The 25,238-nt window shown below is 50.4% G+C and overlaps 5 protein-coding genes across 5 annotated transcripts; 2 read left to right on the top strand and 3 right to left on the bottom strand.

Annotated features, from left to right (window-relative positions):
* On the top strand, positions 1-2,347 carry BDP81DRAFT_330491 (C6 zinc finger protein; the record flags this gene model as incomplete). Its single annotated transcript, XM_060585403.1, has 4 exons — positions 1-120; positions 254-541; positions 596-1,078; positions 1,133-2,347. 4 exons carry the CDS (start codon positions 1-3, stop codon positions 2,345-2,347), a joined length of 2,106 nt encoding a protein of 701 aa, XP_060440112.1.
* A 3,605-nt stretch (positions 2,348-5,952) lies between these two features.
* On the bottom strand, positions 5,953-7,375 carry BDP81DRAFT_501624 (Cupredoxin; the record flags this gene model as incomplete). Its single annotated transcript, XM_060595537.1, has 5 exons — positions 5,953-6,171; positions 6,226-6,240; positions 6,351-6,660; positions 6,709-7,252; positions 7,372-7,375. The coding sequence occupies 5 exons, from the start codon at positions 7,373-7,375 to the stop codon at positions 5,953-5,955; spliced, it is 1,092 nt and encodes a 363-aa protein (XP_060440111.1).
* A 2,113-nt stretch (positions 7,376-9,488) lies between these two features.
* On the bottom strand, positions 9,489-9,721 carry BDP81DRAFT_330307 (multicopper oxidase; the record flags this gene model as incomplete). Its single annotated transcript, XM_060585389.1, has 2 exons — positions 9,489-9,584; positions 9,638-9,721. Coding segments are annotated over 2 exons (180 nt in total), but the record flags the coding sequence as incomplete, so codon positions are not given.
* A 6,637-nt stretch (positions 9,722-16,358) lies between these two features.
* On the bottom strand, positions 16,359-18,215 carry BDP81DRAFT_410046 (uncharacterized protein; the record flags this gene model as incomplete). The annotated part of the gene is made up of 2 exons (XM_060589099.1): positions 16,359-16,584; positions 18,171-18,215. The coding sequence occupies 2 exons, from the start codon at positions 18,213-18,215 to the stop codon at positions 16,453-16,455; spliced, it is 177 nt and encodes a 58-aa protein (XP_060440109.1). The 3' UTR covers positions 16,359-16,452.
* A 1,949-nt stretch (positions 18,216-20,164) lies between these two features.
* Positions 20,165-21,816, top strand: BDP81DRAFT_484353 (uncharacterized protein; the record flags this gene model as incomplete). Its single annotated transcript, XM_060595104.1, has 7 exons — positions 20,165-20,247; positions 20,435-20,583; positions 20,637-20,746; positions 20,819-20,909; positions 21,250-21,387; positions 21,459-21,472; positions 21,530-21,816. The coding sequence occupies 7 exons, from the start codon at positions 20,165-20,167 to the stop codon at positions 21,689-21,691; spliced, it is 747 nt and encodes a 248-aa protein (XP_060440108.1). The 3' UTR covers positions 21,692-21,816.
* Positions 21,817-25,238: the final 3,422 nt, after the last annotated feature.

Raw genomic sequence — 25,238 nt, 5'->3', positions numbered from 1 at the left:
ATGTCAGCTTCACCTCCGGATAGGTCCTCTGCGAAGCAGCCTCGGCCTCTAGCTTGCATGCTATGCCAACGTCGGAAGGTCAAGTGTGACCGGAAATATCCGTGCGTAAATTGTGTCAAGGTTTGTATTGGAAAATGCCCTTAACATGCGGCAATGCCCAAATTTCAACCGATCTACAGACCCATACAGTCTTTTTGTTGTCAATTCTTATTTACTTACCTTCGAGCTCTTGCTGATCTTTCCATTCGCCTAGTCCAAGACAACATGTAGCCCTAGCATTCCGGCACCCGTGCGAAAGCGGAGGCGTCCTAACGCGGAGCTGCAAGCTAGACTTGCTCGTTGCGAGGAGCTTCTAGCTCGATATGCAGCTTCAAGCAATGGGCCTCTGGAAGACAGCAGCACAATTGCCCCGCCACAGTCTTTTAGCATTCCTCAGTACGAGAATCATGAAATCAACTGGAAGCCGGCCGGGAAGCTTGTGACGGAAGATGGCGCTGTGCGTTTCACGGACAATTTCCTATGGACCACCGTTTACGAAGAGGTACGAACTTTGGAATCTTTGTTGCTCCGCTGCCCTCTTTAATAACACTTCTAGCTACGTGGAATGAGACAACTTGTGGAGCAGGAAGACGACACGGTTGAGGCTGAACCCCACGACTGGGACTCCGGAGCTTCAATGCCCGACTACAGCGAATACCTTCTTGTCGGCGGCGATTTGCCGACTGAGAACTCTCATGATCTCTATCCAAGCCCCGGTCAAGTCTTCGGCTTATGGCAGATCTTTCTCGAGAGAGTGAATTCCCTTACCAAAATCATCCACGCCCCCACTTTGCAGCAGTCCGTGGTTGAAGCTGCCACTCGACCAGGGACCTTGCCGCACAACATCGAGGCCCTTCTCTTCGCTGTGTACAGCATGGCCATCGTCGCCATGACTGATGTTGAGAGCATTGAAATGCTAGGTTCCACATGCAAAGCTGCGTTTCGGCGGTTTTCGTCGGGATTACGAGCGAGCCTGCTACGGGCAGACTTCCTCAAATCTCACGATCTGACAACACTCCAGGCATTAGTCTTACATATTGTAAGGCTCTACAGTCTTTGTTGTCTCTAGGAATCTCGCTAATTGAATCCAAAGATGTCAATACAGGGCAGATGCAACGTCCATGGAGCCTGGATTTTAAACGGTATCTGTGTACGAATCGCCCAGAAAATGGGCCTCCACAGAGATGGGGAGCTTCTCGGGCTTTCGCCTTTTGAGACTGAGATGAGACGGCGAATTTGGTGGCAGATCTTTATGTTGGACTCCAAATTCTCTATGATATCAGGGTTGAGCCAGTCGCTGCTTCCTCGACCTAGCGACTGCAAACTTCCGAAGAATTTGAATGATGCAGATTTGCATACGGGTGCCACTGAGCGATATCAGGAGCGCGACGGTCCAACAGAAATGGTAATCCCACTCTTGGTGTATCAGGTTGGCTTTTGTATCCAGCAGCAGCAAGACATCGAATCGCTGATGCTCTACAACGAGTTGAGCACCCTGAGCTCCGGAAGGAGAAGTAAAGTCCAATCGGCACAGATCAGCGCCTTTATCAAAAGCCTCGAGGGTCGACTGAATGCCGTGATCGACAAGAACTCCGATCCTACGGCTGGTCCCGTCCACGAATTGGCGACCCTTTTGAAGTCTTTGATACTTCAAAAAGTCCAGGAAACGAGTCGCCCTCCTCAAGAACAACCAGAATGGGGCTCAGAGATTTTGAATCCCAAAGATAATCTTTTCAAATGGTCTGTCATGACCACCGAGCAGAACATCAACGCCTACAGGTCGAATAGACACCCCGAGTTCCACTGGTTTCTCAAGTTGCTTTTCCAGTACGACGTGGCGACTCTCATGGTCGGCCAGCTCAGCCAGCGAGTGACCGGGGCTATAGTTGAGCGTGCCTGGCAGCTGGTGCCTTCCATTTACGAGTTTCATCCAGAGTTTTTTGACCCTTCTCAGGATTACAATATCGCTCTCGCCAAATTCACAATGAAAGCCTGGAAATGTCGAGTTGACTATCTTTCCTCTCAGCAAAGAAGGCCGTCGGAAGAGCCAAGCTATGTGAGGCGCATCAGACAGGTTCTGGAGTCATCCTTTAGCAGTTCTGCTACTAAGACCGAGCTGCCGGTTCATGAAGATATGCTGAGCGCCGAGATCCAGGTTGGAGGACAAGCCTCTATGGATCAGCTTTTGTCGACATACCTCGGTGCAGCTGCAACTTGGGATCCTCTAGTTAACCCCGATGAGGAGCGCATTGAGAGACAACTATCTACGTTCGAAGGGTTAGACATGAAGACACCAAGAAGTTGGTGATTCTGTGGTTACAAAGTGAAGATGTAGAATACGCAGCCTCACCCGTCCCAGCGTAAGGACTTCAGTAGCAGGCCTTATTGAGAATCCAATTCCGGAGAGTCAAAGCCTTCTAGCATGTCTATAGCGAAAGGGGAGCATCGCAGGTGCTAACCCATGCACGCGGGCACACTCTAGCTTTTTTAACCAGAGAGTAAGGTACCTGAAATAACTCTCTGGTACGCGTTTAGGTTCGCGACTTTTCTTTGCTGAACAAACAGTCTTGCGTTGCAAATCCGGTCATTGAGACCCCTTTCTGTTGCGTTTTGGGTCACACTACCAATGTGTAGAACAGGGCTTCTTGTTTATACACACCTTAGTTGCTATTGTTGTTATCAATGGAACTATTCTTCTGATTAGATGCGATTAAAGCTATTCCGTTCTAGTAATGGCAATCAAGTCCCTTGATGAAATCATGCTTATGATCGAGGCTCCACATATGAAAGACGTTATTAATGAGACATCCCCCGGCTAAGTTTCTCAGCAGAATCGGTCGAGACTGCCAGCTTGGCATTCACTATTCACTAATGAAGCCCTCAGATGCCAAGAGAGGAATACGAGCTGCTAGAAATTATGGTCTTGATCCTCAGCTTGCTTTTGGGCGGTCTAGTTAGATAAGAGATTCTTTGGCGACAAACAGCAATCACAACTGAATTGAGAGTGTCCTAAATATCCTCTGGAAGTTACTTTGGCCGAGGAAGTCTGACACTCGTAATGCTACTCTGACTGCGGCCGCTTGATGCTTTCCACAACATCATTCCGCTCCATGTGCCCTGAAAACGGTTGCCGATCGGTAAATCAGATGCCTCGGGATGAAAGCGTCACTCTGTTTGCAGTCATCGCGTGCCTTTACGAATCTCATGGACGACGTGGAAATAGACTGCTGCGATCCAGAGCTTAGATTGTCAGCGTCTCCAAACAAGATGTCACGATGACCAGTTGTCTCCAAAGGGGCGATCACGAGGAACAGAAGTGCAGGGCGGCGCCCCGAACGACTTAGGAAACACCAATAGCTACGGTATCTAATTTCTTGAAACAATGGCTTTAATAGTTTTCGCATTGCGGTAATAGTTTCATTCCTGCCACGAGTCCCAACTAAATCAATTGAGTTTCTTAACGTGAATGGAGTAATATTAGTCAAAGACTTTGTTGGAATAGGCCTACATTAGGCAGCAGGAGGTTGCTGCCGCGGTCCGTTCCAGCCACGGTGGTCCGTGTGGCTCAGCCACACGAGGGTGGTATACCCCAGACTTCCTGCCGCCGCTGGCACCTGGTTAGACTTCCACTCAAGAACAACAAGAACAAGCAATATCACCACTACAGTCGGTGATCGTTGCTACCCACGATACTCGAGTATTTTCCTTTTCCACCTGTGAATCCAACAGACTTGCAATTCCGCAAGATTGCTGTCTGCCACTGTTGTTGTTGTTGTTCTATTTAACGCCATGGCGGCAAGGGCGCAGCCGCCCTTGCGGCAGACCTCCCGAAGGGTATGTGGCGTGAAGGGTCGCAGGCTCTAGCTATATACTATATAGTACACGCCGTCTCCTGACGTCCTCCAAATCTTGCTCGTGAGCTACTATGTGTTCTATCCATCCCTAGTTCCCACTGGTGCCCTAGTTCCGTTATAACCATCTGGTTTCTTATTAGAGGTAGTCTGTCGTTTGGAGGATAGGTTATGACCTATCTCCTAGTACCGCGGGCAGATCTTCTGGAAGAAGTCTGTCACGCAGAGGAAGGCCTGGAAGCCTTCAGAGTTGGTGATTAGCCCCTTGAAGTAGCGATCGAGGGACCCTATAGGTCCTACGGGCTCCTGGCGGCTGTAGGGGTAGAGGGTGGGCCACTGTTGCCTCCTCAGTAGGGTCTTTCGGCAGTAGACTAGATGGTCTGCCTCCTTAACCTATCCACAGGAGCAGGTGAGTAGTGCTTCTGTGTGGTTAAAGCGTTGGTGATATTGTTCAAAGTCCCCGTGGCCTGACCGTGCCGCGAGGAGGTGATGAAGGGCAGCCCTAGGGAGGCCAAGTTCAGGAGGGCAAGCAAGGGTAGCCTTGAGCCCTAGTTGGGTATAGCGGGGAGTTGCCTCTTGTTTCCACCATCGTCTATATTGGCGTCTTGGCCGCTCTTTAGCAAGCCACTTGATACCTGATAGAGTAGCTAGTTGGCCCCTAAGGACTGGTAGAGTTGTTCCCTCCTTAGCTAGGCTGTCTGCTTCTTCGTTTCCTTTAATACCTTGGTGCCCAGGAGACCAATGGGTTTGTATATCGTGTATCCTAGCTACCTCCTGGATCTCAAGGAAGGCCGCTTGTGAGGAGTCTGGGATCTTACCGCGAATCCCCTGAATAACGCTGGTATTGTCGATGCAGATGTGTATAGGCTGGCCTTGGGAGGTCTGAAGGGCCCGTCGGAGCCCAGCCCTCGCCCCCTCCGCCTCACCATCAAACACTTCTGCTAAGCCGAGACGGCTGCAGCCCTGGGCTATACGTTTATTGTTGCGGTAGATAACAAAGCCGTACCCTGTAGCTCCGTCAGGAGCTTTGGAGCCGTCTGAGTATACGACTGTATGCTGACCTGGCACAGTCTTGAGCCAGGCCTGGAAGATCCTAGCTGCTACTTCCTTCGTCTGTGTAACTATAGGGTCATAGGACCCTGGGAGGTATTGCGGCTGTAGGAGCGCTGGCCTTGGACACTTAGGTAAAAGGCCAGCTGTTCTTTGAAGCCTGGTCTGTTGCCGCCCTGACTGCAGCAGCCTTGGGACCAAGGGATGCTGTTGTTCATGTGTAGGAGAGACCCCTAGAGTGTGTTGAATGCGAATCTACTCTGCCAGTCGGTCTTCATGCCATGGATTTAGTCTCTGAAGCTCGGAAAATGCGGTGAGTCTGCTCTGATGCCCCTTGAGTCGACTTCGTAGTGTTGATCGTGGTACAGCCCAGTCAATCGAGGCCCTGTTAATAGGGGTACCGTTCAAGATGGCATCAAGTGCTTGCCGCACTTCAAATTCGGTATACGAGACCATTACATATCTATAAATAAGTGTGCCAAAAAGGAGTGTGTTTGGACGAAAATTGCAATTGTTGTGGTTGTTTGAACAATAGGGGTAGGATAATAATGAGGAGGCTGGGTGGCATTTTTGGGGTGGCGAAAAGGGGGGGATGGCGAAAAGTGGGTAGGTTGACTTACTCAATGCCTTCTTGCCCTCTACTAGCGACATCCAATACAACACGGCCACCATTGTAGCAGGTAGAGAGCATTCTCGAGAACTCATGCCCAGGGGAAGATAGTCATCACTCTTGCGCCTAATCTTATCTGATCTTTATAACAGTAACTACCTTAATATAACTTCAAGTAAACCTCACTGAAAAAAATGTTATTACTGGGCTTTGGGCTTGGCTGGGGAAGAAATCGAGACTCAATTTTAGCAGTGAGTTCTACCCAGGCTGGGAGACATTGCATGTGAAGACGGTAAGATCGTCGTGTTTCATGAATATTCGGTGAAGAGGACGTTGGTCGATTTTATTATATGCTAACCAGCTTGGAAACTCCACCCGTTCCAATGATAAACAATGTGAACACTAGCTTCTTATTTCCCTCTGTCCGTTCAACCCGTATCGGATACCCGAATCATCCTGTGTCGCATTATAATTCTTGTTAAACATGGTGTAGTATGCCGCCCAGTTAGTACAAGTTTTTGAGAAATCTTCCACTTTGCCGGAGTCCCCAAATTGGCGACTGAGCTTCTCTGGTTGCTCAATGAATTGCAGAGCAAGACCGCCGCTTGCGTGCCAGGCAATCTGCAATGGTCAGTCGGGTTATATTCCACGGCGATCTCGTGGTCAACAACTTACGTGGCAATGCATCAACTAGACGCCAGGGTTATCAACTAGTTTCCGGGGGTCAGATAGTACTTTATGAGTAAGGGAAAAAACCAGAAATGCCTGCTTTGGAAAGCGATGATCAGGTATCCATTGACTCGAAGAAGTGCCACGTCACGGCGGGGCGGGTTGTCGCGGTTGATGGTATAGTTTTTAGGGTCAAACTCGGAGGTTCCAGAGTCGAGGATGACGAAATCGTGGCCATGGATGTGCATAGGATGTGCAACCGGCGCTTGCGTTTTGTAGATTTTTTGAGTTGCATTGTCGACAAACTCCTGGAATTTGCCTTCGATAAGGAAGTACACCCAGCTATTCTCCTTGTAGGACTGAAGATCCACTGGCTCGTAACCTTTGGGAAATTTGGGATTCTCCCAGCCTTGGTCAGATGCAATTTTGACAAGGCTCAAACTGGGCTGTGACCAGTCCAAATAAAGCGAAGAGTCCTTTAGAACTCACTTGTGTAGCGTTGCATCCGGGTCGAAGTCGTTAGGGAACCCGACTAGATGCACCTTCAACGAATCCTTTTCGAACCCCTCATTAGCTGCGTTCTTTACCATCCGTCGGACGATTGGTTTCAGGTCTTTAGGTGACTCGTTGAGGCAGCCATAACAAACGTGACGGTCGTCTACTGGGGGTGTCCAAGGTAGTGTTGTCGATGTAGGATCATAGCGGATAATGCCAAGATTCGATCGGGCACCTCCGATTTGACAGTCCCGAGCGTGAATCCAGAAGTCTGTCCGGGTATTCTTCCTTGCGTTGGCGTTGATTATAATGTCGTAGCGCTGACCAATAGCGATATTGATGATGGATGCAGTGTACGGCTTGATCGGGACAAAGTCCGTACCAACAACCGTGAAATTATGGTGATCAATCCAGAAAGTCGTATGAGTCGAGGTGCCGGTATTCACAAGGCTCATCTTGTAGGATCTCCCCCGCTTGAAGTTAAACGTCGTAATGTTCGATCCGCCAACACACCTTGGGTCTGCGTTACAGCTCGCACCTACCGGGCAACAGTAGTATCTTCCATTGCCGTTCATCAACATGCTATCGGGAGCAGGAGGTCGGCCTGGTCCACTTGATTAGATTCGACTACCTTAGCTCGCGGTGGTGCAGACTTACCCATGTACTCAAGCTGCACCCGGGAGAATGCAGTCTTGTGGAAATTGTCAGTAATTAAGTCAAACCCCCCACTTCCTGGCACCCCCCTGTTTCTGGCACCCACAAAAACGCGAAAATCCACCACAACCCAATGCCCACCCCCAACCTCCTTTTATCACAACATTTTCAATTCGCGTCCAAATGGGCTCATCTTTTGCACATACCTTCTTCTATATCTAATGCCTCAATATACCGAAGATCAGCTTCGTCAGGCTCTCGAGGACATCTCAAACGGCAAGAGTCAAAAGAGAGCCTCATTGGAGTATGGGATACCACGATCAACCCTCCAACTACGTCTCCAAGGTGGTCAGACTAGGAAAGTGGCTTTTGCTGACTGGCAGAGGCTGTCTCCTGACCAGGAGAGTAAGCTGGCACAATGGGTTCGCATTCAGGCTTCGCTGGGCCTCGCACCAACGCACCAACAGGTGAAGGAATTCGCAGAGCGAGTTCTGGCTGCTGCTGGGGATACCAAACCACTGAGAAAAGGCTGGATCTATGCCTTTGTGAGAAGGAACCCTATCATTAAGGTTCAGAGAAGTCGTTCTATCGATTCTAGACGCGTTAATGGGGCATCTACTGAGGTCATTAGGAACTGGTTTAAGTTCCTCGCTATCCCTGAGATCAAGGACATCAAACCAGCCAACAGATATAATATGGATGAGACTGGCATCCTCGAGGGTCAGGGAGCTAATGGGTTAGTGCTGGGTATGGCTGAGACGACGTCTGTTCGCAAGAAACAACCTGGGTCGAGGGCATGGGTCTCTATCATTGAGTGTATCTCAGCCTTGGGTAGGGCACTTCGTCCTCTTATCATTTTCAAGGGGAAGACAGTCCAACAGCAGTGGTTTCCATTATATCTCGTTCCATACGATGGGTGGGAGTTCACAGCAACAGATAATGGCTGGACTACAGACTTAACTGCCATTGAATGGTTAGAGAAGGTGTTCATCCCACAGACTATGCCTGAGGCTGAGGGGGAGGCTCGACTGCTGATTGTGGATGGGCATGGGAGTCATACGACGACAGACTTCATGTGGAATTGCTATATTAACAATATCCATTTACTGTTCTTACCACCACACTCCTCTCATGTCCTCCAGCCTCTTGACCAGTCTGTCTTCAGCCCTGTTAAGTCAGCCTATCGGAAGGAGCTCGGTTACTTGTCTCAATGGAACGACTCTACCATTATAGGTAAAAGGAACTTCCTGGACTGTTACCAGAAGGCTCGACTTGCTGGTCTATCAGTCTCGAACATCAGAAGTGGTTGGAAGTGGACTGGTCTACACCCTGTGGCGATGGTTAAGCCCCTGATGAACCCTATGGTACTACCTGAGCCTCCTGCTAAGCCCACCACACCCAAACCAACTAGTCAGGGCAGAAAGCGATGCCATAATGGTCAACAAACTACCCCTGTTGAGCCATGGGATTCTGCCTCCTCTGCAGTGGTCTGGTCGACACCCAGGAAGCTGGCAGAGCTCAGCGGTCAACTGCACTTATACACCCAACTCGACAATGATACCAGCACTCAACGGCTGCTATTCAGGAAGGTGAAAAAAGGCTTCACAGAGCAGGCCTGGCAACTGGCAGCTGCCCAGAAGCAACTAGCTCACCTGAGGGCTCAAGTTACCAACGCTGCAGTGAGGAAGAGGAAGACTGTTCAAATCGATCCCAACACGAAGTTCGCGAACATCAGGGATATCCATCGGGCTCAAATCGAAGCGGGTGAAAAGGAGGTTATCACGGCTGAATCCAGCGACTCTGAATGCCCTAGTGAGGCTGGCAGCTGTATTGTAGTGGGTGTGGTTGAGGATCAATAGTTAATAGTAATGAGGAGGTCGGGTTGTGATCCCATCGTTTTTGTGGTGCCAGAAACAGGGGGGTGCCAGGAAGTGGGGGGGTTTGACTTAGCACAGGACCCAGATCATCATCATAATTCATGCTCGCTGGCCCATTGATTTTCAATGCACCCACTAGTCCATCCGCGTCTGACCAGTCGTGTCAAAATCATGGCTTGCGGCTATCAAGAGATGAAATGACGAACATTGGAGACTGAACTGGCCTAAGAAATTCAGCGATTATTATGCCATAATTACTCTTTCTTTCCAGTACGCACTATGATACCATGAAGTTCCGTACTGGGTGCCTCGCCAGGTATACGTTTTCTCCTCCCCGGGCTTCGAATATTAGCTTGATTTCGATGTAGGTAACTAAAGAGATGCGGGCTTACAGGAATCGGGCATTCTGTCACGCCCGACACCCCATCCATCCAGTTCGAGTTACGCTGGTAAATGCCATGCCAATGGACAGATGTCCCATTATGATTCTTGAGGTTGTTCCTGATTGTGATTTCTGTTTGGATAATTTGTCAGTTATCAGCCTAATCAGATTGAAGAAATCGACCTCGAACCAAAACCCAGGATGACAAAGGCCGGCACCACCAGGCAACTTACTGAAAGTATCGCCCCAATTTCCCTCAAGCGTCGGACCAGGATAGGTTCCGTTGAACAACATGCGTTGAACACGGTACCTGTTGGTATACACGTCAGCAGGGCAACCGTACGGTTGGAACGAAGTGTCAATAATGGTCTATTATTGCTGCGTCTTCAGGTGGAAGGAGGAGGTTGTGGGCAGAGCCCACGGCCTCTCAGAAGTGGTATGTAAGGGGTCGTTTGTAAGTGCCCATACCGCCTTCCAGATCCACCTTTTCTGCCGACTGCTCAGAGATCCAACACTGGCAGTCTTTTAATTGTGATCAGAAAAGGCAGTGGATTTGGGGCTGAGTTCTGCGGTTGAAGTCGAGACCGCAGAATCCAGGGGTAGCATCCCCTCTCCAGCTTTGTCCAAACCGATTACTGAAAATTTGGCATAGCTTCCGCTGTAATTGCCGCACAAAAATTCCAAAATCCTATTCCCTAGATCCTCCTCCTGAACCTCCATTTCGATAATTCGTCGGAAATTGACGAATCCAGCGTAGTTGAAAAAGAGCTTTCCGTCGGTCTGACTGCGCCCCGAACACGTGCGTTTCTCTTCAAGCCGAAGCCCGAGAGTCGTATACGTTCGCTGGACGACTTGCCGCCTGTAGTGTGCTGCTATTTCAACTGCGCGTTACCCATCCCTCCATTTTGACCGTGATGGTCCTATCGTTGACGAATCGCTCAAGGCTCTTGTTGGCATTGCTTTTGGTGAATCCGTCGGCGGGGTTATCGTCACCACTAATCCAACGCACCTCGCAGAGCTCGCGGCGTTCGTGCGACTGCCGAAGAGCCATGATATCAATCATGAGTATCTTCTCTTTTGTCGTTCCGAGCTTCACCATACACTCGTAGAGCGAGTACGAATCGGTGCAGACAATGGTTGGGATCTTCGGCATGTCCAACCGGTTAGTGATGAGCTCGAGTGTGGTTGACAGAACGTAAGCCATATCGACTCCTGCGACCATGCCGTAGACTTCTGATGCCAGAACGCTGCGAGTGACCCGCTTGCTTTTTATGGAGCTGAAGTGGACGAGATTGCCGTGGATCGTGAAGCTGTCGTCTGTCTGGGTCTCATTGGCGAGGATGATGGCAAAACCAAGCTGAGACGACATGTCGGCGTTGTTGGCGAATGAGCCGTCCACAAAGACGAAGAGTTTGGCGGTGGGTAGATCCAACGGCGCAAATGTGAGCCCGCGTTCCAAGTGATCCATTTGCCACTTTAGACGACGATTTAGCGCTGCGTAGTCGTTTGGCGATGGATTCACTTGATGCTGAGCCGCGTACGATGTGTCGAAAGACGCCTCGGGCTGACAGATCGACGCAATATAGGCGCCTCGCGCCCGCTGCTCGACAAACTGCTTCTGCGCGTCTCGTGCCGCGGGATCGACCAACTTGAGCTTCTTGCCTTGGTGCTTCTGGCGCAAGGTGACGTTGCCGTTGCCCAGCAGAGAGACGATGCCACCGTTGAAGATCAGCGGCTCGTCAATTGTGAGCATCTGCTTGGGCTTGGCCAGAAGTCCGGCGCGCTTGAGCTCATCGTCTTCCTTCTTGACGAATTCCTTGTCAGACAGACCCATGGTGTCGTCAGTCTGCATGCCAATGATGCCGAATGAGCCACTTTCAGCCGTTGAGATCAGCAAGCATGGATCATACGTCGAAGTTACCATCTGGAGGTTCTTGATATGGTGCTTGCTGTATGTCGCGTACCAGTATGTGCCCGCTTCTGCTAAGCCGTACAATGGCCAGACGACGTGGATCACAGTGCCAGGGGGATACTTGTCACGGATCCGAGTAGGTGGGTAGGCGAGAATCATTCTTCTGAGTGCCTCCTTGGCCTGGGTGTATGCCTGAGTGACATCACGGCCCCAGATGAAGTAACCAAGGGGGAGAAGTGTAGGGCCGAGCACCAGAAGCAGACGCTGGCTTGCACGCTGAATCGTCGGCGACTGCGTGAGGATGACCTTCTTGCCGTCGTCGTTGTAGCCTTGGATGACGAGGCGGCTTTTCTCGTATGGCTTGGACCCAATGCCCTTGATCTCGTTGACGAAGCGGGACTTGAAGATCTTGATGCCCTCGTGTTCAGGGCCTAACTTGACGAACCTGATGACGCCACGCTCAATGAGGCCGGCGAGCTCCAGCTTAGTGGACTCCTGGAAAGGCTTGCCGGGTGCGGTGATGGTGCCATCTTTGCGAAGTTGAGTAGCTAGCTTGAGGTTGGTCGCTTCCTTGGTTGTCAAGTGAACGACGGCAGTGGCATTCCGTCTTCCCAGCGGTCGACGGATCCGCTTGGTACATCGGGCTGACGATTCGTCTGGCTTGGATGCGGCGACGACGATCTCATCCAGGATGACTTCGTCTGCGCGGCCGGCACCTTCAACAGGCTGATTGGCAGACAACCCATCAGGTAGGCGCTCTACGTGATCCATCGCCGTCGAAGGGTCGATTGCCTCCGTATACCACGGCTTGACCATAGTGGCGCGGAAATCAGTTGGACCACTCGGCAAGTCGAGAGTACAAGTGGTGCCGTTGGTGGAGATCAGCTTGAACGGGCCCTCCCATCCCCTGCCTTCCCGCCAGACCTTGACGTCTGATTGCAATGGTAAAGCGATGGTTGAAGTGATGTCGGGTCCATTGCGAGTGGCGAGTGCGTCTGCGACTTTCCTTTCGGCGTTGAGACGGCGGATCTCCTTCATTGCCTTCTTGACTGCTTCAGCACGCTGGGTGATCTCTGGTGATGGGGGAGAGTTGTCTGTGGTGCGAGGGAAAGCTCCGAAGACGAGTAGTGTAGGGACGAGGCCATTGGGACCGGCGGTATCGTTGATTGCCTTGACCGCGGTCTGAAGTGCAGACTCGGCGTTCAAGGAGGGGCATTCCGACATGAGGATATCGTATGCCCTCCTGAGGTCCTTGTGGCGCCTCTCGACCATGCCCACGCTATTATGAGCCTCGACAGGCACCTCCTTGACCTCGATCGAAAGTGCTCGAGCTGCCGCCTTGAACTCCGCAGAGTGGAAGTTCCGGCCAGCGTCGGTGACAATCCAGTCCGGGGGCCCCAGGTAGACGTCAGTCCAACAGAGCCTGAAGACTTCCCACGTGTGCTTAGCGGTCATGTTATTGAGGAACTTCGCCGCCTGGAAGCCGGTGGCTACGTCGACGACGTGCAGAACCGGACACTTGACGCCTTCACGGTTCTCGAGATACATCACATCCATGATGACCTCGTAGTTGAAGTCGCACTCGTCGCGCAGGGTGAACTTGAACCTGGTTGGAGCTTGGCTGTTCAACTGGCATTGTTGACATGCCTTCGTGATGTGCTCGAGGGCCACTTTCTCCACCTCGTTACCTGACTGCCGAAGCACCTTCAGCAGACGCGGGACCGATGGATGTCCAAAGCGTCGGTGTAGACGGCGCAATTCGTTCTCCGTGAGGTAATGGACCATTGCCCTCTCGTCGTCGAGAAGCAACAGCCATGGATGACCCCACTTGCGAACGACTGGAGCAGTGATGTCTCCCTTCACCATGAGGTTGGTGACATTGTTAAAGTGGACGTCCATCTTATCCATGTCCGCCAGACAAAGCAAGAAAGGGGTGTTACTTGGCAAGACGTGAAATGTGATGTCGCCGAAGGGGGTGGAGACAGTGGTTGAGCCAATTGATTTGATGCCGACGTTGTCACCGAAGCGGATGGTAACGGTGCCAGCAGTGGTGGTATCAAGTGTGATATCACGGAACTTCTGCAGCGCAAGGAATTGTTGGTAGCCGGCAGTGGAAAACTCAGCGGCGCCGGTGTCGGGCATGATACCCTGGAACCCTCTTGAGTTATACCTTCCTTCCAACGAGAAGGAGGCGGCGGGCTCGGTGGGCTCGGCGAACTCGTCCATTGACGTCGTTCGGGTCAATCCGTGTTCAACTGCCTGGGACGCGAGAATCTCAGTGAGGGCCTTACTGCTCGCAGTGGCTTCGCCGAAGTAGGTGGTTGAGACGTGGAAGGTATCATTATCGTCGTCCTCGTGGTCGAAGTCGAGCTCGTCGAAGTATCGAATCAGCGCCTCAGTGTCGCTCTCGTCGTTGGCTGCGGTGTTGTGAGTGGAAGACTCGACGGAAGGCTCAATGCCCTCGTAGAAATCGAGGAATTGAAAGTAGGTGCGGTTGTTGGTATCTTGACTGTCGCGATTGCTTCTCATTGACTTAAACTTCTCGTACGCCTTGCGGCGGTCTTCCTCGGAATGCTTGGTCGACCAACAGCCGGGCTTGTGACAGACGTAGCACTTCTTATTACGCTGAGGACCACGTCCAGGGCGACCTCGAGATCCAAATCGCGCTTCCTTCCCTTGACCACGGTATGTTCGGTCGGTCCAGAACGACTCGGGGGTGTTGTTGTTGCTGTCGACGGAAGGACCGTGTAGGTACTGCTGAGACTTTTCGCGTTCGCGTTCGCGCTCGATGGTATAGATTGAGGCGTTCAATTGACGGACCACACCCTGGAAGGTCTCTTCAGGTGCGAGCAAGACGTGGCGGCACTCTGGAATGCCTTCACAACAGTTAAGTAGTTGATCTCGCATGTTGAAGCCAGAACCGAATGGGGCAAGAGCGTCGTGTAGGATTGAGATCCGCTGGACGAGCTCTTGAAGCACTTGTTGGCCCGACTTGCCCGGGTTCTCGTGGGCTATAGAACGGTAGTTAAGATCGCGAAGCTCGGTGAGGTATGTGAGTCGAGTGGAAGGAGGTTCGAAGTAATCCCTGACCTTGTGGCACATGTCGTCGAAGGTCATGGTCGCGCTTGATTGACTGAGGTTGTCGAAGTAGAAAGATGCTGCCCTGCCTTTGAGCATCTCGGAGAAGGCACCTGCGTAGCCAGACTGGTCGATCCCTGCCTTACGGCAGAGGTCTCTGAATATGGCCACCTTCTTCGTGAAGATCTCGTACTTGTCGCCGCCGTACTTGCGCTCATCGGAGTAGAGCTTGGCTAGGGCAACAAGGGAGCGAGTGTCGGGCATGATGTTCTCGGAAGGAAGGTAGGGATGACATTGCTGACGTACGAGGTGTTCGTCGAGTATGGTATTACCGAGGAGCTGTTGGCCCGAAGGAGGAAGGTCGTGGCCCAGCGGGTTCGATGTGACCGGTGGAATCGCGGGTTGGGCAGGAGGTCGAGCTTGAGGTCGAGCGGGTGTTCGAGGAGGAGGGGCAGTGCCTCTGACTTCGCGAAGGAGGTCTGCCGTCGAAGTGCTGTCGGGGAGCAGAGTGGCAAGGAACTTGAGGTCTTTCGTAATCTCGCGAAGACGGGCAGACTTGTTGCGGGCCGCGTGGATTTCCTCGTCGGTCCACGTCGGCATATTATCCAACTCGACTAGCCGGCAGAGCCGGTGGTGGTAGCCTCCTGTAGCGCTGCCAACGTTAACTCCATTGTCAACAAGGTAGTCCCTCAACTTCTTCAAGATCGGGCTACCGATGAGCTTGATGTCATCAGTGGTCCACATCTCAAAGTCCGCCTTGTATTCCCTCCACAGAAGCTCGCCAATGAGGTTGGGCTGACGCTCGTAGCAGGCGAGGATGCAGAGCGCAATGCTCTTGGCTTTCTCAGGTGTCAGTTGGCCCGCGTCGAACTCGTAGTTGCCCCATTGCTCAAGGTCGACCTCGTGGTAGTGCTTGGGTGGAATTGGAAACGGGGACTTGACGAGCGAGGCTGGGTGACCTCTAGGCGAGGGAGGCGACGACGGCGTCGCAGAGTCTGACGCTCCGGCCATGGTAAGCAAAGTGCTGGAAGATGGAAAGTATGTAATCAGAGGAGTATAGTGTATGAGGTTGACTTCAGAAGAGACAGAAGTAACCGCGAGGCAGCTCGACGGCCACACTTAACTCGGCGGTCAGCGTCGACGTTAAGCCGCGTAATCGAAGCGTCGTTTACTTGATTGGCCACGGATTCCGTTTGTTGAAAAGTTCTGCTGCTTCTGTTTGACGGGCTGGAAGGTCGAAAGGTTGGCGAGGAAGCCGGAAGGTCGTGGAATCTGGCTTGGCGGTGATTTCACAGCAAACGGTCGATGCTCTCGTCTGACAAAACCTAAGGGTCTCAGGTTGTTCTCTTGAGACGGAAGGAGGCAAAAACGAGGTCGTAAAAATTGCCGCTCCTCGTAGCCGTAATTGGAGCTCGGCAAGTGGAGTGAGAGCCGTGAGGTCGGACGACTAGAGATGAGGGTATGATGGATTGAAGTTGGTGATCTTGCTGCTTCCGTGGCGGTCGACTGGCGGAAGGGATCGTAATTGACGATATGAGCTCTCGAGGCTTCCGCGATCGAGAAGGTCGAATGTGTGTAGTACAGAACGGACCGGATTCTACCAGTGAGTCCCAGTCACCTAACTTAATAGGTAAAGAGCTGATCACCGAATCGGAACTGACTCTTCTGAAGCCCGTGTGCCTTGCTGATCTGAGGTAGTGGAATTCAACCACTGATCAGTGTTGGTATACACGTCAGCAGGGCAACCGTACGGTTGGAACGAAGTGTCAATAATGGTCTATTATTGCTGCGTCTTGAGGTGGAAGGAGGAGGTTGTGGGCAGAGCCCACGGCCTCTCAGAAGTGGTATGTAAGGGGTCGTTTGTAAGTGCCCATACCGCCTTCCAGATCCACCTTTTCTGCCGACTGCTCAGAGATCCAACAGTACCCGTCAGGGGCAATCTCATGATTATCGACCTCCAAGTAGAACTAGATCATTTGCGGTTAGTGCCAATGTAATATTACAAGGGGAAATCACCGACCTCCCGCTCTATTCCATCGGGAACATGCTTCTCATAATCAGTGGTGATGTTGAATACCTCTGACCAACATTCGCGATTATTGGCCGTATTGCAAGACCCTGTGAAAGACAGCCCACCGGGTTCGTGGGCCAGTCGCTGTGTTGCCAGTCTGCCCTGGGGGGGAAATTCCGGGGAGAAGAACAGAAACTCTGTGAGCCTTTTGAAGAACGTCAATGTAAGAGGCTGTTCTGTCTGCCGGACTAAATCAGGTATAGTTACATAAGTAGGTAGCAATTACAAGGCTTTCGATTCAGCAGCATCAGGTTTGGGCCAAGTGCTGCATTTAAGGTCAAAGCTTGAAATCAACTTTGATTAACTATCCTAAGTATGGATACAAGTAGTAACTCGTGAAGCCCAGCAAAGTACTCACCAATCAGTGGATAATACATGCATGCATTCGGTCACGCCATTCATGCTGCTGTTATTACAAGTATTTGTGTAATGATTCTGTATTGATACGGATCTATTCAACCCTGCCTTTGTAGATCATTATGTCGGATTGGAAGTCCAATTCGGCCGCGAGTAGGGGCAGAGCATGGGCCACCTCGAGGGGGTACACTTAGACCTCGACTACCCACCCAACCTCCGGTTGGAATCTCCCTTCTACTCCTTACGCAGAATCAATCAATACAGAGATATTGATACTTCGTCACCCCCAGGACCCTACGGTTCGAACCAAATTCCCTGTGAAAGGAATACCAACACATTACTTTATTGAAGGAACTACATTCTAGACTGTCGGTTTGGGTTAGTCTCAATTTTCAAGAAAATGACGATGGCAGGCACGGCATTCTGCTGCAGTCGGCTCGTTTTCAGGTTCATGAGAAGCAATGACTGGTTTCGGAAATCACTATAAAGGAAACTCCCATGGCTTCCTAATATACCACCTAATTATCACAGGGTTACTTCTAGCCCTTGTAAGCCCGAACCACGCTTGGTAAGCTTGTATGCCGCCATCGGACTCGGCGTGAGGGGCCAATGTGACTCTTGAAATGCTATTGGAATTGGAGAAACCTTCTCCTCATGAATTGTATGCTGAAGTCCAGCCAATGTATTTCCCATTGGACCGCATTTGTGCTGGCGTTGAGGGGAGCCGAAGCGGGACGGTCCGAACCAGGGTTAGCCAGTTAGATTCCAAGACATACTATGTTCAGCCGCACGGAGCATGGCTGGCTGATCCCGCCAGCTTTGACATGATCCTTTCTATTCAGGATTGTCTGGATCGAATGGGAACCAAATGTTCATGATGTTGAGGTCATTGCATTTTCCGTTTTGACAAACACTGGGCAATCGCACGACGATGAGTACTTGAGCATGTTGGCCAGTGGCAGACACTATTAAGAAACCAGTTGGTTATAACGGAACTAGGGCACCAGTGGGAACTAGGGATGGATAGAACACATAGTAGCTCACGAGCAAGATTTGGAGGACGTCAGGATACGGCGTGTACTATATAGTATATAGCTAGAGCCTGCGACCCTTCACGCCACATACCCTCCGGGAGGTCTGCCGCAAGGGCGGCTGCGCCCTTGCCGCCATGGCGTTAAATAGAACAACAACAACAGGGTTGAGCGTGAGACTTCCTCTACCGCAACAAAAAAAGGATTTAAACATTAGGAGGAGCTTCGAAGTATTTTTCGGCATACGGTCTGCGCTTGCAATCGAATTTCAAGAAGCCAAAAAACAGTCAGGTAAGGATTTAAAGCTTCGTACGATTATCACTGACATCTTAACGATGGAGACATGCACGATGAGAGGACGAGGAACACATCGGAACCTCTTATTAGCAGCACACCTGATTTTACTCATACATGCCCCAGCATTACTGAGTTTCTCGGCCAAAGGAACTGTTTGCATTTTGTTCTTGAAAATGGAGTACTTCAGAGGCCCTGTCCCCAACCAAAGGTCGTCGGCGGTAATCAACTGTCTCGGACAATAGCCTTGTCGGATTTGTTCAAACGTCATCAAGAATTACGTGGTGGATCATCTGCATTGCCGCCCGAGGGAAAGAGAATCTTAGCTGTCACACTTGCTACAGCCTTTCTTCCATTCTGGGAGACACCATGGCTGCAGCCATCTTTCAATCACTCGAAGACTCGGTTTTTTTATAGCTCTAACAGGATAGGGAGCTTCACTACAATACCAAACCCTTTTTAACCATAGAGCATATTCCAATCATCCTGACCAGTAAGACTGAGAAGAAGAGTTGTTCTGGCAGCTCTAAACATATGGGTTCGTCCAAACACAAGCGCCCTCGCGCTATGTTATATACTCATGTGCAAGCTTCAATATTGCACGCCGGTGGAGCTGATGCAAAAGCACTTGGGCGCCCCCAGAAACTTCAACAGTTATTACTACACTTGTCTCGTTATGGTCAAGACTCAAAAAGTCGATGCTGGCTTGGATTACTATCTTGCAACTAAAATCTGTCTACAATGGGAGAATTACCCCTCCTTTGATAGCAGCCTCTTGACGCGGGATGCAAACACAAATTTCGACTCACAATCGAATCCAGTCTCATCGTCATTTATACTGTTCCAGTGACCTCTCGGGCCTGTGATCACGCCCAGCGCTCCAAGCGGAGATAAGTTAAACCCAATATTCCCACCGACCGTCGTACGCTGTGATGTCGAATATCTGATTCTCGTGCCTTTGACAAGCTTCAAGCCCGTGACGAGGAAGCGTGAGACAACGGGTGCGAATTTTTGTTTTGACTCCCTCAGAAATGTCTGCGAAGTGGGTGCTTTGATGGCTTCTTGTACATGTTCTCGTGTCGGCTCAAATGATGAAGTCGTTATTGTATCGAACGCGAACTTGTTTGTCGTTGTCTTTGAGTGCTCAATGTCCACCCCGGCGCTAGGTCACCTCATCATTGGTTGGGCACATGCATCCGCCCCACTCATGCAGGATATTGTCACTGGTCAACTCTTGTCTTACTGTATTCGGATTGTTTGTTGGTTTGATTGTTTGATGTCCCCATCACCCGAGGTCAACTAAGGTACTGTTATACAGTAGACATTTTCAGCAACCAAGAGTGACTCCGTACATCGACAAAATAGAAGTAGTAACTCAGCCACCCGAGTCAGGCCACTAGCCTAGAGCCCTATTCGTGAGTGATAAGCCCGGTCTCTGTTGGTAGCCGCTGGTTTTTCGTATGCTTTTCCTTACCCCCTACATGGTCCTCGTCCTTATGCACAAACTCTATTCCGTACGCCACAGGTATCTACACAGCGGCAATGACTAGTTGGCCCGTTAATTGTAAAGCAGGGATTCTGTCAGACAGTGGCATAGGCACCTCCCTTGTTTCAACTGCGTGCGCCGTGTGGAGTATTGAGCATGCCCTGCAGCCATTTCCTGGAAATGCAAAGTACCAACCCTGCCTTAAGGTAGTTTGGTCAGTGCACATGCAGCTGTTGAATGGGCTTGGCACTGCGACGTAGCTGGATTGATGGAAGACGCTACTTTCATCACTCCGCAGTGGTAGCATCATGGGTATCAAGGTCCTGCAGCTCCATGTAAAAACCCTGGGCGCAAATTTCGCCTTATTTGGGGCATTCGCCGCTAATGGAGGGTGAAAAAGGCTGGCATCTTTTATCAAGAAAAAGGTGAGGGCAAACCAACTTCATAATGGAACCCCCTTCCGAAGTCCCCTTTATCATTCAATGTCCACCACGGACAGCATCATCAGACACGGCAATGGCATCCGCTCGCCGTCTTCGGCCTTCGTCACCGCAACAGAAGAGACACGATTTCTCAAGCCGATCGATTCCAAGCAGCGTGCCCAGGCCCAGCAAGGTACGGAAAGGCCTTCTCTCATTCGATGAGCTGCCAGAATGGCATCAAGACAACGAGTACATCCGCCATAGCTATCAGCCGATCTCAGGCTCGGCTCAAACTTCGTTCCGCAGTTGGTCTTACTTCATAACGAGTCGATCAACCTTTACTCCCATCTAATACCAGCACTTGTCTTTCTACTCGGCGAATGGTATATCCTACAGTACCTTAGAAGTCGGTACGCCAACCTCACGGGCACTGATATCTTCATCTTCACTTTCTTTCTATTGACTGCTGTCATCTGCTTGGGGCTGTCAGCGACATACCACACCTTGATGAACCATTCTATCAGAGTTGAGAATCTTTAGTTGCGATTCGACTTGGTAGGTATAGTGGTATTGACATTGGGTGACTTTGTATCTGGGATGTGCATGGTGTTCTGGTGTGAACCCTTGCAACGTAAAATATACTGGTCTATGGTGAGTCAATTTCCATACTGTTGGAATAGGCCTACATTAGGCAGCAGGAGGTTGCTGCCGCGGTCCGTTCCAGCCACGGTGGTCCGTGTGGCTCAGCCACACGAGGGTGGTATACCCCAGACTTCCTGCCGCCGCTGGCACCTGGTTAGACTTCCACTCAAGAACAACAAGAACAAGCAATATCACCACTACAGTCGGTGATCGTTGCTACCCACGATACTCGAGTATTTTCCTTTTCCACCTGTGAATCCAACACATACCTATCGTCACAGTCTTCTGCCGCAGAGTATCCGACACTGATTTTTCTTATAATATCGGAGTTCTTGGATCTATAACGATTTTCATAATGGTGAACCCTAAGTTTCAGAGTCCGAAACATCGTCTTTTCCGAACTCTAGCGTTTGTCATAACTGGCATGTCTGGCTTTGCACCTTTGATCCATGGTTGTACCATATTTGGTGTTTCGCAAATGATGCAACAATCGGGACTGCCCTATTACTTGATCGAAGGTTTCTTTCTTTACTTGGAGCTTTGATCTATGCAGTAGGTCTTTTAATTTTTCACCTTGTAAAATTGACTCTGATTACTTCGACTTACTAGACTAAGTTTCCCGAGCGCATTTTCCCGGGCAAATTCGACATTGTCGGCTCCTCCCATCAACTCTATCACATTTTAGTGGTCTTTGCCACTGTAACACAGTTGATTGCAGTACTCAAAGCTTTCGATTACAACTACGGTAATCGAGTATGTTTGTCTCTTTGAGCTAGGCATGTTGAGATATTTAGATATAAGAGTCTTGAAACTCCAGTCCACTGCGGGTAAAGAAAATAACTATATCCCATCGGGTGCGGAATAGCTCCATTTTTGCCAAGCCCCAAAATACCCACTATTTACCCATTATTACCCCGCATTTAAAGGGGTACTTGACGATACGTCACTTCTCCCTATGCTCTGGTACCTATTATCACCACTATGACTTACATTTTGATTGATGCTATGATGTCTTCTGATGATTCTGATACCTCGATTGCTTCTAATACTTCTGTACGTAGCTGTATAGTAGTTGAGGTACACCCAGAAAACCTTACTACTGCCTGTAATATAGACTGTACGGCCAAGCGCTGTGATGCCGCTATCCCATCGAGTGCTGCAAGGCGACAGTACATTGAGATGCGGGGGAGCAGCCAATCGGGCCACTTCGGGCCCCTTTTTCCAACCAACCAACGTAATTGATAATAGATACTTCCAATTACTAGAGATTCTGCGTATGAAATCGGTACCAGCAATCTTCTGAGTTACAGAGAGCTACATCGCACTCGAGGCAGCCCATCCTCGTGTACTTCCCAGGGATACCGGGCTCAACCTCCGGAGGCTCGCGGGGCCGAACAGTGGCATTATCACATTGCTCCGGCGTACAGTCGGCAGTGCAGGCGGCGGCGAGGTCCTCGGGCAGCAGGGCAAAGATACACGACTTCGCCGAGCCCGTGGAACGGCCAGATCCGTCAGAATCGTCAGAATCCATTAATTGAGTATTGGTAATGATGGATTTGGTAGATGTACCGGAGTGGAAATCATAGGGGCAACTCAAGCAGTGGATGTACCAGATGCGGTGCGGGGTAAAAGGGGGCCCGTTATGTGGAGCCAATGTACTGTCGCCTTGCAGCACTCGATGGGATAGTCCGGCCTTACGGCTACTGAATACGGCCCTCCGGGTTCCTTCTAGCCCTTTGACGCACCGGCCCGGGCCTAAGAGGTACGGGGGCTGCCGGCAAGCCCGCTTGAACTATTCCTCTAATACGTTCCGTAGAGCCTCGTAGAGTAGTGGGTATAGTGGACGAATGTAGTACCGTTATCTAAGGAGGGCCAAAGGGCTAGACGAGCTAGGATATATGAGTGGAGGAAAACTTCAGCAGACGAGATTTACCTCTTCTTAGGGATCCTATTATATATAGGGATCCATAAGGAACCTAGATTATCAACCTACTGGTCGACCCAGCAGCAAAAGGAGGATCCTATCCACCTATTTACGCGGTTTATATCCCGGGACCGTTTTCAACTACTGCTCCGACGACTACGGATATTCGATACTGCGGAATTCCAGCCCGGGCAGTCCGGGCAGCCCAGCCGGGGCCGGGGCCGGGGCCGGGCCTAAGATCAAATGCTAGATGTATATCGGAAGGTTAACTAATGGTCAGCCCATATTCAAGAGACTGGGGATTTCCTCTATATACCCGGTTTAGACCTTATAGTTGACGAGGCTGTGGTCCGATTTATAGGTCGATCTTTTGAGACGACAACGATTCCAACGAAACCTACCCTAACTGGCTATAAGATCTGGATCCTTGCCTAGTCTGGCTACTGTATACGGTGGCTGTGGTACGTATATGGGAAGGGCCCATACGCATTAGTCCCCCAGGCATAGCCAGCCCAGCCAGCCTGTTTAACCCAGCCCGCCCGGGCTGTCCGGTCGGCTAGGCTAGCCGGGGCAGCTGCTGGAAAGCTGGCTCTGTTGACACCAATATAGTAGGTAGTAACTACTCTTGTTTCCCTACTACCAGCTGCAACCTACTACGTATTTCTTGACAACCTCTTCGCCTCTATACGTCTCCTTCGTACCCTACGGAATCAACAAGTTGGAGCTTCTGGTACCTGCCGGAAGGATAGTGGCATAGATAAGATCCTAGTTGCCGAGAAAGAGACTGAAGGACGGGGTATCCCCTGGGGGGAAATACACTGTATCCCTACTTTAGATGGGGAGGTAAGCTGCTAGCCTGCCCAGCCCTGCCCAGCCCAGCTAACTAGGAATTAGGTCAATCGATTCACCTGGAAGGATAATGCCCTCGTACTCTTCCTGTCAACTGTCTTCTAGGACGGCCAGGAAGTTATTCGCAGCCGCCGCCGCCCAACTGGAGACACTGCTGCTAAAAAGACTGCCCGGTAAGTCTTTGGACTAGACGTCCGCAAGGACCTTCCAATCCCTAGGGCAATTGATGAGTACAATCATAAGATGAATGGGGTTGATATGAGTGACCAGATGAGGTCCTACTATCAATATAGCCACCCTATTCGTCGAGGAGGCTGGTAGTCAATTACTTGGAATTTCCTACTGGAAGTGTAGTTGTGAATAGTTTCTTATTACAGCTCTGGGGCAGCCCTAGGTGGTAAAAGGTGAAGTCCTATTACCAATGGCGGCAGTTGCTTGCAGCATAGCTTATCCAGCAGTTTGGACCATTAGCAGGGGGGCGGAAGCATTCACGACTTGGACGGGCTACAGATAAAAGGAATACTTCTATTCCATGGGAATACCATAGGAAGGGATCAAGGGGAGCTAACTTACTTTGTTCCTACTATAGTAATAAGGGGGTATTAAGGGCCCGACGCCAGACCCTAGGTATAGTATTTGGGAATAGCCTTATATAGAAGAAAAGGAAGCGGAAGGGCTGCTTAGACTGCAATGTAGCTCTTTGTATTGAGGGAGACTGCTGGTGCTTGTGGTATACCCAAAATCTATAGGTAATAGAGGTACTTTTACTCTATTGGTTAGCTTGATTAATATAGAAGCCCTTATTGGCTCTACCCCGCCCTTGGCTAAAATGGAGCTATTCCGCACCCGATGGGATAGTCGCGAGTAAAGTCTTCTAAGGTCTTACTAGAATCCTCTATATACTTATCGAATATCGTAGGATACTCATCCTAGTAGCCGATAAATAGAATATATATTCCCTTTTTAGACTATAAAGGGGCTAGCTCGTTTAGCCGGCGTAAGAGATATAGGCCTCGCTCGAGTGTTACGCCCGCCGCAACTTGTCACTGTGGGCGCGTAGCTATATAAGACAGAACAAGGGACAATGATGCCGGAGTCATCATTATCGAAGCTTTTGCTTTGTGCCACAGTTGGTTGCCTTGTCCTGCTCGTAACACAAAGGCGTGGATTCTATCGTTCTTCCACTTCTTCATAACGTCGATCTAGGCAGCTGTAGGGACTTCATCTTTGTGAGGTCTAGCAACGTCAGATTCAACGTAGTAGGACAGATCCAATGATTCTAATATTAATATTAGCATATCCATCCAGTTATCCCAGTTCTCCTCTCCCTTCAGCTAAGGGATAGACTAAGTAGCTCTTCCGCCATCGGAAGACCCTTAGTAGGACATAGTGATAATCTATAGGTTATTAATTGATCGTACGGTTAATCGATAGATTAACGGAATCCTTATCGATCAACAGGTCGGGATCCTTGCTTTGGCATGGCGAGGATCAAGGGTCGGGGGTGGACTTCACGTATTAACGACGTAATAGTCTAAATAAACA

The sequence above is a fragment of the Colletotrichum phormii genome, assembly GCF_030913505.1.
Source record: "Colletotrichum phormii strain CBS 102054 chromosome Unknown BDP81scaffold_25, whole genome shotgun sequence".
Lineage (NCBI taxonomy): Eukaryota > Fungi > Ascomycota > Sordariomycetes > Glomerellales > Glomerellaceae > Colletotrichum > Colletotrichum phormii.
Note: the sequence above shows the minus strand (reverse complement) of the source record. Positions and strands in the feature narration are given on the sequence as shown.